Below are 14,522 nucleotides of genomic sequence, written 5' to 3' on the forward strand. Positions count from 1 at the left end.
AGAGGTGAACAGGAAGAGTTTTTTTTGTATTGATTGTCTTTTACTTTGTTCCTGGGTGGAATGCCCATCAATGTCAACATGAAGTTCACTTTTAGTTCTGGTTATTTATTTTTATTTTACTAACACCCATTTGCTTTTAACCCCCTCACATGTTGTGTTGTTGTAAACTTTTTCTTTCAAATAAATACTCGTCTAATCCTCTGGAAACCAGCGTTTGGACTGTTTTTGTGTTGCTCCTCACCTACTTCAGACAGCCGGGACATAACAACCTTTTGTGGACCAAAGGCTTTTCTACGACGTTTTTAGAGCGACATGCTATACTATGACGTTTTTTGGACAACATGCTATACTATGATGTTTTTAGAGCGACATGCTACACTATGACGTTTTTAGACCGAGATGCTATACTATGACGTTTTTAGAGCAACATGCTATACTATGACGTTTTTTGGACATGCTATACTATGATGTTTTTAGAGCGACGTGCTATACTCTGATGTTTTTAGAGCGACATGCTATACTATGATGTTTTTTGGACGACATGCTATACTATGATGTTTTTACAGTGACATGCTATACTATGGCGTTTTTTGGGCGACATGCTATACTATGACATTTTTTGGACGACATGCTATACTATGATGCTTTTAGAGCAACATGCTATACTATTGACGTTTTTTGGGTGACATGCTAAACTATGATGTTTTTAGAGCGACATGCTACACTATGACGTTTTTGGTTTGGTAATAAATTAAAAATCTGAATTTTATTTAATTTTTATTAGTAATAAAATACAATAATTTCACTCTTATATATTGTAGTGTCACCAAAATCACTGGAGCCATCAGTTGGCTTCTGCTGGTCATACTACAACTCTTGGTTTGATATAAAAACATTTTTTAAAATAATTTTAATGAATTTTGTTATTTTATTATTATTTTTATGAGTAATACAATTCAATAACTTCACTCTTATCTAGTGTACTGTCATCAAATTCACTGAAACTCTTCCTTGTCATACTACAACCCTTGGTTTGATATGAAAAAAAAAATCTGAATTTTAAGGAATATTTGTAGTAAATAAAATTCAATCACTTTACTCTTAAACACTGCAAAAAAAATTAACTCCATCCAACCATCAAAAGGTCGTACTGATCATACCTTCAGGTTTTTTCTTCCAAGTATTGTCCGTACAGTCCTTAACTTGGAAAATATTATTAGCTGTTTAACCTTATGGTTTAAATGAATCAGTTAACGCTGCAGCCTTGTAAGAAGGCATCTTATTGTCTTTCTTCCCAATCGTCAGTACTTGAGGAAACAGTCTAAACAGTTTAGTTTGGTATATTGGTGTTATCTGATCCTCTCTTTGGTGAGGATTCCAAGTTCCATTACTATTCAGTATCATGTATTTGGACAAACAGGTGCACTGTGGATCTAAAAATATAGCACCACATACATCAAGAGAAGAGCCATCAAAGCTAATTTACTCATAATCCTTAAACTTCACACACAAGCATGCACACTAAATAGTGTGCACAACTTCACATGGCAATAAACAACCCAAATAAAATAAAATTCACTTACTTTTGGTTATTAATGTTCCACAATCTACCAAAAAAAATGGATGAGCACTTTATCTGTTACAACAAAAAATATTTGAGATATATAACAACAATTTCAATACTAATAAAAAAAAATCCTTAAAATCATGAAAAATAGTTAAATATCAAACCAAGAGTTGTAGTATGATCAACAGGAGCCAACTGATAGTTAGACAGAGTTTAATCTTTCTGCAGTACATAAGAGGGAAGTTACTGAATTTTATTACTAATAAAATAATAAGAAAATAAGAAAAAAATCCTTAAAATTCAGATTTTTAATTTATTACCAAACCAAGAGTTGTAGCATGACCAGCAGGAGACAACTGATGGCTCCACTGATTTTGGTGACACTACAGTACATAAGAGTGAAGTTATTGAATTTTATGACTAATAAAATAATAAGAAAAAAAGAAAAATTCATTAAAATTCAGATTTTGTATTTAGTGTCAAACCAAGAGTTGTAGTATGACCAGCATGAGACAATTGATGGCTGCAGTAAATTTGGTGACACTACAGTGTATAAAAGTTAAGTAATTGAATATTTGTGTAGTGTCTCTTCGCTGTTGCAGCGGTTTTGCTATTTGCAGACGGTCCCTGTTCACTCGTTGCACAGCCAGCTGCTCATAGACATCAATGTTATTTCTGTAGCTTGAAAGACAGCGACTTTTGATAAAACTGGGCTTGTAGCACATTGTCTAGCTTACAACGATGGGAAAGAGGCATTGTTTATGTTATTACAACGTATATCTCATGAGTTATTGATGCCGGAAGTCCGAATCTGTGAATATCTTAACAATTTTATCTAACTTACATATTTTAATACCTAATAGCGATAAACTGCAGCCATTACAGGGTCGTTCACAGGACTAATATACGATAGCTAGCGAACTAGCATTAGCTTACCCTCATATCATAGTTCATATCCTCTTGTCTTCAGCTTGATGCTGCTGTATCGCCTCCCAAACTCTCCTGTGTGTCTCCTGAGTGTTTCGACTCGTCGCTCTCAGCTTTCTCCGACTCTTCTATTACCTTGAATCTGACAGAAAGCCACAGACCGAGCAGCAGGTGAACCATCGCCTCCATGTCTATTGTTGTGTTGCATTTGTGTCGCACACAAATGACGGTAAAGGACCTTCGGTCCGCCGTGCTATGACGACTCCACCCACGATGAGGTGGTACTCAATGTGATGGAAAAAACAACTAAACCGAGACGAGCCGAGTCCAGTACAGTAGTGGCGAGCCGTACCGCGCCGATAGGTGCTAAAGGAAACGCTAAAGGAAATTTTGTCTTGCACTGCGCTGTATCAACATTTGGGCCTTCAGCTGGCTCCTGTTGACACCAATGTTATTCCTGCAACTTGAAAGACAGCTACTTTTGATAAAACTGGGCTTGTAGCACATTGTCTACCTTATAATGATGGAAAAGAGGCATCATTTATGTTTTCACAACATATATCTAATGAATTATCGATGCTGGAAGTCTGAATCTGTGAATATCTTTCCGACTTTACTGAACTGTGGCCCCGAGGAGCCGTGGTGGGTGTCCTTTATTTTCATTTCTGAAAGGTGGCAACCCTAGCACATACCCAGTTTGGAAAAGCACTTGAATTTCTCTGCACAAGGTCAGCAGCAAAACATATTTTCGCCACTAAGTAATATTTTGTTGCTTAAGTTGCCATCAGACAACCTGTTCTGCCAGAAAGCACCAAAGTAACACGATGAGTGTGGGTCAGGACATACCCATTTTCCATTGGATTTGGGTCGCTTTTGACCCATGTTGCACATCAAGGTTAACATTGTTTAACCTCTGAACTGCTGAGCTGGTTCATACCAGCCATCATCTACTGGAGGTAAAACACTGATCATACAACCCCACTTGAAAAATAAACAAACTTCCCCTTTAATGTGCAAGATGTTTAGGCATCACTTTGTTGAAGTTTAGTTCAGGTTAATTTTATTGTCATTAGATAAAATATCAGTTAAATATTTTAGTAATACATCAAGGTTCTGTTGAATCACACTATGATTAAAATCAGACAAATTTGAAAAGACTTTTATTTACTTTCACAGATTTACAACATGGAATCAGAAAGACTCCACAACGAGCCTCCTGCACTACAATAACAGGTTGATTAACAAGTTAAATATATTGTGTACTAACTACTGGGTATCATTGCAGAGTTCAAACAAAATATAGATCTTCTTATTAAAGTGCCTACATGGTGCATGCTCCTTGTTTTCCCCACCAACACCAAAACCCCAATCAAGAGTTAAATATCCTTACTGAGAAAAAATATAGAAGGAATTTTCATCTTCATTTGAAAAGGAAACCTTCAAAAAATATAAAAAGCCTTCAGCAATCAAATACTTAGTAAACAAAAGCAACTGGGAAAGGCTTAACTTTGGTTGATTAATTAATGTGCAAGTGACAGACAGCACCGAACTGAAATCCTACCCAAGGGTTCGTGCAGTTGCTGTTCCAGACTTGTTTTGTCCTGAAGAATTTCATCCTTAGCTTGTTTCCAGTCACTACAGCATCAAAGAGACTGTGCCAGATGGCATGGACCCAAAACATACAAGAGGACGTGTCCTATGATATATTTTAGAATCTGTTCCAAATACAGTTTTCAAATGTACAACAAATTAGAACAGACAAACTCTTTTCACATGCATTTCCAGACTCCAGACTTTTGAAATCCATCTGCTTAAATGCCTTGAAAAGCGAAGTGTTCCCATCCTAGAATGAATATTACGGACCTTACATGGGATCTGTGGAGTGACGTCACAGGGATCAGATAGAAGAGGTACAGGTCAAAGCAGAGGAAGACTCAGATTAAGGTGCTAATGCAGCTGCTGTTGTTGTGATTGGTGTAATGATGGCGGTCTAGTTGATGCAGTCCATGATGTGGATCTGCAGGGAGTCCAGGTCGGGTAGGATCTCATTACATTTAGGACAAGCGTGTTCAGGAATATTCCCCTGATGCTGCCAGTCAGTACCTGAGAGACAGAGACACTGATCACAGCTCTGTTTTACACAACATGTTCCACCAGTCCTGTGTCTTATTTTATGCCCTATGGTTAAAGCTGCACCTGTCAACAGTTACACTAATGTTCACCAGTTTGGGGTCACTCAGAAATGTCCTTATTTTTGAAAGAAAAGCATTTTTTTCCCAATGAAAATAACATTAAATGAATGATAAATCCAGTGTAGACATTGTTAATGTGTAAATGACTATTCTAGCTGGAAACGGCTGATTTTTAATGGAATATCTCCATAGAGGTACAGAGGAACATTTCCAGCAACCATCACTCCTGTGTTCTAATGCTACATTGTGTTAGCTAATGGTGTTGAAAGGCTCACTGATGATTAGAAAACCCTTGTGCAGTTATGTTAGCACACGAATAAATGTGTGGGAACTGCCTGGGTGTCCCTAAACGTTTGAATGGTAGTGTATAAATACACAATGGGTCAAATAACTAAGTGTAATGTAAAAGTTGGCACTAGTATTGAGAAACCCACACACTCTACAGCTGCCCTCAACTCGATGGAGCATTTTAGTGTTTTTTAGGTCATTGTTTTGGTTTCACAGCCTGCAACTGTGCTGTTTTGGTTCACATTCACTGCCCTTTTTTTAAGATATCTTCAGTGAAACAAAGTTCTGATTAATCCTTGGTGCATGACCTGCCCAGCATTAAGCTGCTAAAGACACAAAGTGTTTTAAGGAGATAGTGGAAGCTAAATTACAAATTTGCAAAACAGGGAGTGAGGTTTCATTCAGATTAGTTAAATGTCAGAAATACAATTCAAAATAAATGCCAAACTACGTTTGTATCTGTTGGATGTATCAATAATTCACTGACAATTTATTAAAGATGCAGCTTATAGACCTAGAAATGTTTAATTTTCACTACATCAAGTTTGTAAGGTGATACCATGTCTTACTTCTCTGATGTACCCAGTGATCAAAAAAGTCCTCCCATCTAAGCTGATAGTCTTTCAATAAGGCAAAGAACATGGGATTTGTACGCTGCCTGGGAACCTAGAAGGTCAGCCTGTGGAGCCTACACTCAGGGCAAGAAAAACACACTATACCTCTTCCAACCAGACTTGCCCCTGCTCCGTGTGGATTTCCTGCTGGTGGCACGTGTCTCCTCTGCATCTCGTTCAGTGAGCGTCTGCAAAGAAACAAATGACTGATAAAACATTTCAGATAAGCCAAGGAGGACATTGTACTAATGTGCCACGTCACAGTTAGAATATAGTAGAATATGTACAGGGTAAAGTCTGGACACATAGGAGATTTCATTAACTATAATTTTTTGCCTCCATAGATTAAATATGGCTTTGTTGAAAGATTAAATTCATCCGCTATCTTTCTATATGTCCATCCTTCACGTCCACTGAGAAGAACCAGCTCAACTCTTTCTTCTTTCAACAAAGCCGTATTTAATCTGTGGAGTCAAAAAAAAATAATCATAGTTAATGAGATGTCCCATGTGTCCAGACTTTAGGGACACCCTGTATTTTCCAGTGTGCTCTGGGTGGCCATCATTGCTGTGTGCCACAGTGTCTTTGTGTCACGACCACTAGGAGTCAGAAATTTCTTTTTTTTCTGTTCTGCTTCTTTTGTTCTGGTGTGAAAGCCATCATTTGACGTACACTGTGGACAAAACTACTTATCTAATGCTAAAAAAGTTCGGTGTGAACTCTGGTACTGTTTGCAGGTGGTGTGAAAGCAAAACAAACCAAACACAGGTAATGTGTAGAATTTTTTTCCTTGCAGCCAATTTGTTGAAAAGTACGTACGACTTCAGTTGATTTTCTATGAACTATATAACAGCTTCTTCTTCAGTTCAGACCAACTGAAGTGAAAAGAAAGCAACCTCTGTCCTCTGTTTGACTGCATACCGGCCCAATGAGTCCATCTCCTCCTGCAGCTGGCTGTTCTGCTTCTTTATATACTCCAGCTGAGCAGCCAGACGCTCCTTCTCTTCGTGGAGCTTCTCCCTCGCTGCTCGCTCTGCATAGAAGTCTGAGGAGTAGACCTCGGCCTGCAGAGAGCACAACCAAGCACGATGAGGGGAGTCATGTTGTTATGCAAGGTCAGTAGGAGAGGAACTATGCAGATCCTTAACAAAAATAAAAGTACTAACTGGAAGTCCTATGGGAATTAAAAGTATGTCTGACTAATCAGGAATACTTACTGTAATAAAAATAAAAGTGCTCACACATTTATACCCACTAACCTGAGCCTGGAAGACAGATATGGTCTCCAGCTCCTTCTCCTTCTGGAACATCTCCTGCTTCATGTCATCAATCTTGTTCTGTTTAACAGCCAGAGCTTCTTCAGCAGCGGTCAGCCGTTGCTGCAGCTCATCCACCACGTCCTTCTCCACCAACTGAGCCTACAGGACCGGTTAGGAGAGGAAAGGTCAAATACATCCGGCTCACAGGTCTCATTTTTTATGATTTTATGGATACCAGTGTGATCTGTACCAAAAAATACAACATAACACAACATAAAGCTACCTCTCGCTTCTTCCTCTCATCCTTAAGCTCAGTGTAGTCTTCAAACAGCTTGGTGTAGGCGTCCTTCAGCTGTGCCAGGTTGTTCCTGTTAGGGAAGACATTAAGGATGTTGCCCATGACTCCATGTCTGTATATGTCTAAACATACACCGATCAGCCACAACATTATGACCACTGACAGGTGAAGTGAACAACATCGATCATCTTGTTATAATGCAACGTTCTGCTGGGAAACCTTGAGTCCTGACATTCATGTGGATGTTTGACATGAACCACCCACCTAAAGATAGTAGGTCTAGAAACTGCCCAACCCCCTATGACAACAGCAGTCCTTGATGCCAGTTTCCACCCTCAGCAGGACAATGCACCCGACACACCAAAAAAAGTGCTCAGGAGTGGGCTGGGGAACACGACAGAGCAACGGTGTTCACCCAGGTTCCACACTCCCAAGATTCAAATGTTATTGAGCATCTGTGGGATGTACCAGGATAAGCCTGATCTAGGCAGGTCCCACCCTGTAACCCACAGAATTCACTGCCACCATCCCGGTGCCACAGGACATCCCCAGAGGTCCTGTATCCATGCCCCACTGGATCAGAGGAGCTTTAGCAGCATAAAGTAGACCAACAGGTGGTCATCATGTTAAACCTGATTGGTGGATTGTAGCCTAATCACTGCTGGGACGTGGGGCTTTCCCAGTGTCAAACAGTTTCATACAATATGTTTCTGCACCCTGGAGAGCAAAAGCAGTAGTACATTAGCACATAATAAGTTTCTGTGTGTGTAATCTGACCTCTCCTCGCCAGCCTTCCTCTGCTCCATCAGGCTCTGGGCCTGCATGCTGCCCAGCTGCAGCTTCAGCCGGTCGTTCTCCGACTGAACGGCCTGTTTCTCCACCAGCTGAGCCTTCAGAGTCACAACATCCTGCTCCACCTCCCGACATCTACACAAGAAACACAGCACAGTAACTGAATGAATCAAAATGATGACATGTAGGAACAACAGATAAAAAAGGTGTATGTTTTTTCAAATATTCAAAATCTTCCTATGCTTTTTTATTAGTAGTAGTTCAAGGTCAAGGTTTACTTTATTGTCTCCTGTGGGAGAAATCTGTCATAGACGAGGCAAAAGCAAGCTGCACTGCACACATAAAACAGAACACATGCTACTAAAAACATATAGAATACGTGACATATAATAAATAAGATACAGTAAGTTAAAATAATACAAAAAAACAAACAAAAATATAAACATACCCCCATACATACATCCCTATGTACACAACCTCCTTTTGGTAGCTGCACCTAACTGCTCATTAATGAGATTGAGAGAGGGATAAAAGAGTTTTTAAAACGGTTGTGCTGCACAGCGGGATTCTGTACCTCCTGCCTGAATTCAACAGAACATAGTGAACAGGACATGTGATGGATCAGCAAGAATACTGTTTGCCTGCCTGATGGTGGCCTGTATAAACAAGTCTTGTGGCATGAGTGCACAGACTTAAAAACATCTAACGTTTGATTCAATTAAACTTTGGATGTTACGACTTCACAGTATGTTTGTGATGGTGTGAGCCTAACCTGTCCTGCAGGTTCTTCTTCATGCCTTCAGCTTCATCCAGCTTGCTTTGGGCCTGCTGCAGCTCTTTGAAGAGCGTCATCATCTGAGATTTCAGATTCTCCACCTCGGAAGCTGCCTGAAATATTTTATACAAACATTACAAAGAAAAGGAAGGAAACTATTCAACTTCGTTTCCTGTAAATCATAGCAACTACAAAAACAGTAAATAGCACTGCTGTTGGCACAATTAATACTACTACAGTTACTCAGCTAAAAAAATACCTTGTCCTCCTTCCTAGGATCCTCCTTGGTCTCTGTAGTCTCTGGCTCAGCCGTCTGGGTTGATTCCTCTGTACTAAGCTTCCTTTCTTCCAGCTCTCTAATTCTGTTGAATGAATCAAAAGAGGGTACATTAAAATGCAAACAAAAAAAATAAAGGAAAACACAGGAACATAACCAAAACCAAAAATGTAAAAGCAGCTGAATTTCCTCCTATTCAGGTCATTTAAACCACTAGTTTTGTTCACTTTCCAGAAAAAAAAGCACAGGGAACAACAGGCAGCCTGGCTTAAATGCAAGTCATTTCCACGTGCCTTGGTGAGAGCAGATCATTGAGTGATTAACTGTTCCTGTAAGTGCTGTCCTCTACCTGGCAGCGCACGCCTGCAGCTCTGCCTGCAGCCTCTCGCCTCTCTGCGTCTCGTTCCTCAGGGACTGCAGCAGCTGGCTGACCGTCACCTCCTCGCTGTCCATCCGGGACGACGTCATGCTCAGGTCTGGACGTCTGCTGCGTTCAGCACCACATGCTTCATTCAGACCATCTATGCCCCCATCCTAAGAGACAAAACACACTGTTACATCCCAAATGTCAGCGAATACACTGAGTTTTTATTTAGAGTCCAATCCATTTTACTTTGATATGGCACGTAATAATCACAGAATACTGCTGCGTTTCTTTTTTTCCCTCGCCGTTCGTAAATATCCTCACCGACACTTTAATGATTTCAATAAATGAGTCCTCTCGGGAGTCCTGCTCAGCTTTTAGCTGCAGCTCAGAGTTCAGGGCCACCAGGTCGTTCTTCTCTGCCTGCAGGCGAGCGAGCTGGGCACGCAGAGCATCCATCTCTGCACTCTGGAGAAGACATCACATCACAGACACAGAAGCAGCTGAAGTGTTAATGCACTCACAATGCATAATGGACAGAAGACTAAGTCTAGTACAGCTTACTGGACAACAGCCTTGAGCAGTAACATGTTGCTCAGTTTTTAAGTACTAAGCAGTGTTTCCAAGATACCAATTATATTCCAGTAAATAACTCAAGTAACACTGTATTTACACTACCGTTCAAAAGTTTGGGGTCACTTAGAAATGTCCTTATTTTTGAAAGAAAAGCAGTTTTTTCAATGAAGACAACATTAAATGAATAATAAATACAGTCTAGTTAATGTGAGAAATGACTATTCTAGCTGGAAACGGCTGATTGTTAATGGAATATCTACATGGGGTACAGAGGAACATTTCCAGCAACCATCACTCCTGTGTTCTAATGCTACATTGTGTTAGCTAATGGTGTTGAAAGGCTAATTGATGATTAGAAAACCCTTGTGCAATTATGTTAACACATGAATAAAAGTGTGAGTTTTCATGGAAAACATGAAATTGTCTGGGTGACTCCAAACTTTTGAATGGTAGTATATGTGATCAGCTTCATTGGTCCAGTTTGTTAACACATACAAAGAATATGACTCTTTGCTTTCTTAGTACTTACACAAAACAAAACACACATACATTTAAACAAGAGCAACAAGTTACATCAGGAAATGAGTGTTTAACTACAATGTATGAGAGATACGTGTAAAAGAGCACATTCAATTTGAAACTGAGTTTCAGTGACAAATTTCAGTGAACCAAACTATAGTTTTATTTATTGACACCTTATATACGTGAGGTAGATGGAAAATAGTGTAATGGAACAGAGAGCAGGAAGACATGCTCTCCAGCTAAATGAGAGGAACTGGATTCAGAGAGGACACAGAGGTGGAGGGATGTTAAGGGACAAGATGGGAAGAACTGCAGAGGAGATGTTACATGTAACACAGCTGGCTTACAATCACTTTAATACACTACAGAGAAAATATCCAGCAGAAAACAATGAGCGACGTTTGCTGGCCACCTTAATAGATACTGTAATACACGGTGATGGAAACTAACCTGAAGGCCGCTCTCACAGAATGTAGACTTTGATTCTACCACAGTTAACAACGAAAGCTGTATCAGTGTCTTTGCTTTGTAGGAAGGAGGACAGAGTTTGAAGTAAAGTCATATCACTACTTTTGAAAGAATGAATAAGTAAAAAGTAACTTATTACTCTTCCTGAGTGACACTGAGGGACAAAAAAGGAAGCTAATTCTCATAGGACACCCCACCTGCCGTCCTCCCGGGGCTCCTCCTGCCCTCTCTGACTCCTCCAGCCTCTTGCTCAGCTCCTGGTTTTGGAGGCTCAGCGTCTCCATTCGGCCCCGAGCCTCCTCCAGCCGACCCTCCAGGAAGTCTCGCTCTTGTTTCTGCTTCTCCCGCCACACAGAAAGTCCCTCGAAGCGCTCCTTCATTGTGAGGTTGGTCTGACGCAGAGCCTCTGACACGGAGAAACAGAAAGACTATTTGAATAAATGCACATTGAACAAGCCAGCTCATCTGAATTACACTTCTTTCTACTGCCATCTCATTTTTAGGGGCCTTCTGCCCCTCTGTGGCTGTTCTGACACACTACAACTCCTTTAGGTACACCACATTCGCAAACCTTTGACCTGAGACACTCTGACTGGACCTGATCAGGCCGAACAGCTGCAGCACCAACAAATGAAACCCCTACAGGGACAACATACTTCTTAGCCCTGACAATCCAGCAGACAACTGCTCACCTTTCAGGTCTCTGTTCTCCTGAATGAGGATGTTCATCTGCTGCAGGGTTTCCTCCAGAGTGCCGGACTGATTAGGAGAGCGAGAGATGTCGCCGTTCATCATCGGGCCTCCAGACGCCATGATGCTGAGAGGAAAGAGACGAGCTTTAAGAGGATGCCACCAATTTGGTTTGTCTTTCTAAGTACAGAAGTTCTTTTGAAGTCTTGTGTTAAACAATTCAACATACGTTTTAGGATTTGGACTACATTTAGAGTTAAAAAGCCTCCATCTGTGTCATATTTAGACCTCCTTTGAGGGAGTGGAAATAATTCTATTCACTACATGAGGAAAAAATGTACTTTGTCCTCCACTACATTTGTCTGACAGCTTTAGTCACTTTTCACGCCATTTTTGTCCAATGAAAAATTGATATTTCCAGATATTTGAGAAAGTGCAGACAGTTTGTGATAAACTAAAAGATAAAGTGTTCCTTTAAGAAGTGTCAAAATTCTCCTTTCTCTTAAACAAATTAACTGCTTAATAACCCTATTGGATTATCTGGAAAACGCATCGTCCCAAATGTGAAAACCAGCAGATTTTAAGATTTTAATGAAAAGTTGATTCTTGAAGAGATTGTCAAAAGATAGCAATGCTGTAAAGATACAGTGAGCTTATAGAATATGATGCATTGCTGCAGAGTAAACTACACAACAGTATATGAAGTAGTTGAAATTAGCTTAGTGTTAAACATGTATTGCAGTAAAATGCAACATCAATTATCATACTAAAACACTGACAGGGACCATTTCACTGCATGAATACTTTAACCATCATATGTAAAGCAAATTTTACTAAACATCCTTACATAGTTGCACTTCAGTATGGTTCCGAATACAGTAATTTTGCTGGTAGTTGAGTATTTTATTGGGTGGTATTGGTACTTTTAATTAAAGGTCCCATATTGTGCCCTTTTTCAACATATTATTTAAAGTCTCACAAGTCCCCACAGTTTGTTTGTCAGCTCAAAATACAGCAAAGATGGTTCATTCCAAGATGACTTTATAACTCCTGGTTTTAGTCTAAATGAGTCGTTTTGTTCTGAAAACCAATGAACTGCTGTTGTTCCTGCCCCCTTCAGGATGAAAACTCTCTCTGCAGAGCTGTCAGACAGTTTGAACTGGAATGCTATTGGTTAGTTAGGTGTCAAGGATATATATGTGTGTACAGAACATCTAGAAATGTTTGCCCGCTGTGTGGGAATAATCACAACATGAATTTTAACTTTAGATGGCATCTCCTTTCCTGCTCAGATCAGTGAGAAACTCCCCATGCTGACATCAGAGAGTGACTCATTGCTTCATCATGCAGCAGCAGAAAACAGCAGCAGGTCACGAGATAACTCAATTGCATTTCAATAAACCAGAGCTGTGTCTCCCCCTGCCTTTACATAACGACTTACTGCCCCAAATACACAATTCACCAACACATTCAGAGGCTTGTGTTAATAAATATCGAGGTTAATCTGCATCTCACTTAGCAAAGCTACAGTCACCACCGAGGGGATAAATGCTACTTTAAAATCACCGAGTAATGCTAGCTAATGTGATAACATCTCCGTGTAAAACTGTAAAAGAAACGTTTGTCTTTGGTTTCTGTTCGTATTGTGTTACTTTCACTTTCCTCCGGTGGGCCTGTCCGGTGTTTGACTCGGAGTAAACACTGAAAACTTAGCAGTAACTTAGAGAAAGGCGGCGGCGGTTGAACCTCAACAGAACTGCGTCACGTCAGCCGTTAAACCAGTTTAAAGGTTTTAACTCACCTGCTGCCAACCGGAGAACCGACCACAGTCTGACTGCTGGCTCAGAAAACGCACAGCAACACTCGGACACACTGAAAAATGTGTCGATCAACCTTCTTCTTCTGCTGCTGCTGGTTTATGTCACTGAACAGAAACTACCAGGAGGAAACGGAAGTAGTCCATTCAGCGCTTTCAAAATAGCGTACTAGCTTCAGGAACATGTTTAAAAGCATAGACTGTATACAGTCTATGGTGAAAAGTGGAAAAACAGCTGATTTACAGGCGATACCCTTCTTAAAATATCCTTTACTGATAATAATTAATTTTATTATTGGTCTTTAAAATCACCAATAGGCCCAAGTTATAATAGACTCCTGAGTACATCTTAAAGGTCCATAATTGTGCCACTTGCTAGCAAATTAATTAAAGTCACTGATGTCCCCACAGTGTGTCTTTCAGTTTTTTTCTAGCTTAAAATACTGCAAAGAAGCTTATTTCACCATGACTGTATAACTCCTGAGGCTGCACAGTGGCTTTGTGATTAGTAGCTAGAAGATCCCTGGCTTCTGTCCCGGCGTGGGATCTTTCTGCATGGAGTATGCATGTTCTCCCTGAGCATGTGTGGGTTTTTTCCGTGTTCTCCAGCTTCCTCCCACAGTCCAAAAACATGCTGAGGTTAACTGGTGATTCTAAATTATCCATAGGTGTGAATGTGAGTGTGATTGTTTGTCTCTATATGTAGTCCTGTGATAGTCCCTTGCCTTTGCCCTAATGGTACATGTCCACAGGATCTGTTTATCTCACATGGAAACGCATCGCATCCGAATATCACCTGCTTGGTGGGTGGGTCACTTGCAGGCCACTACATGGTCACATCACTCCAGTAGATGTGTTGGACCAACATGGTGGCTCAGTCCTAAGCTTTCTCTTTTATTACAAAAACAGTTCAACTAAAAGTATTTCTGAAAGCATTTGAAGGGGGAAATAAGTCATGCAGTTGCTGAATCTGTCCTCATTTTAGTTCAACGACAGGTTGTTTAGATGTTTGACGAAAGTTTTGCGATGCATCGGGCCTCTGCTCACGCATTGAATTTTCATAACCCTAACGAGGATTAAGCAGTGCATAAAAAATG

At 40.3% G+C, this 14,522-nt stretch overlaps 1 protein-coding gene across 2 annotated transcripts; it reads right to left on the reverse strand.

The window, feature by feature from the left end:
* Positions 1–3,637: 3,637 nt before the first annotated feature.
* On the reverse strand, positions 3,638–13,553 carry optn (optineurin). Of its 2 annotated transcripts, none has more exons than XM_023299770.3 (13): positions 13,411–13,553; positions 11,612–11,736; positions 11,117–11,325; positions 9,678–9,821; positions 9,339–9,523; positions 8,972–9,074; positions 8,710–8,825; positions 7,923–8,072; positions 7,131–7,215; positions 6,848–7,006; positions 6,510–6,652; positions 5,694–5,776; positions 3,638–4,597 (listed from the first exon to the last, which is right to left on the reverse strand). In XM_023299770.3, exons 2-13 carry the CDS (start codon positions 11,730–11,732, stop codon positions 4,485–4,487), a joined length of 1,611 nt encoding a protein of 536 aa, XP_023155538.2. In that variant the 5' UTR covers positions 11,733–11,736; positions 13,411–13,553; the 3' UTR covers positions 3,638–4,484. The 2 variants fall into 2 exon arrangements, with proteins under 2 accessions (XP_023155538.2, XP_054862843.1); XM_055006868.1 differs by having other exon boundaries at positions 9,627–9,821.
* Between the last annotated feature and the right edge of the window lie 969 nt (positions 13,554–14,522).

The sequence above is a fragment of the Amphiprion ocellaris genome, chromosome 21, assembly GCF_022539595.1.
Source record: "Amphiprion ocellaris isolate individual 3 ecotype Okinawa chromosome 21, ASM2253959v1, whole genome shotgun sequence".
NCBI lineage: Eukaryota > Metazoa > Chordata > Actinopteri > Pomacentridae > Amphiprion > Amphiprion ocellaris.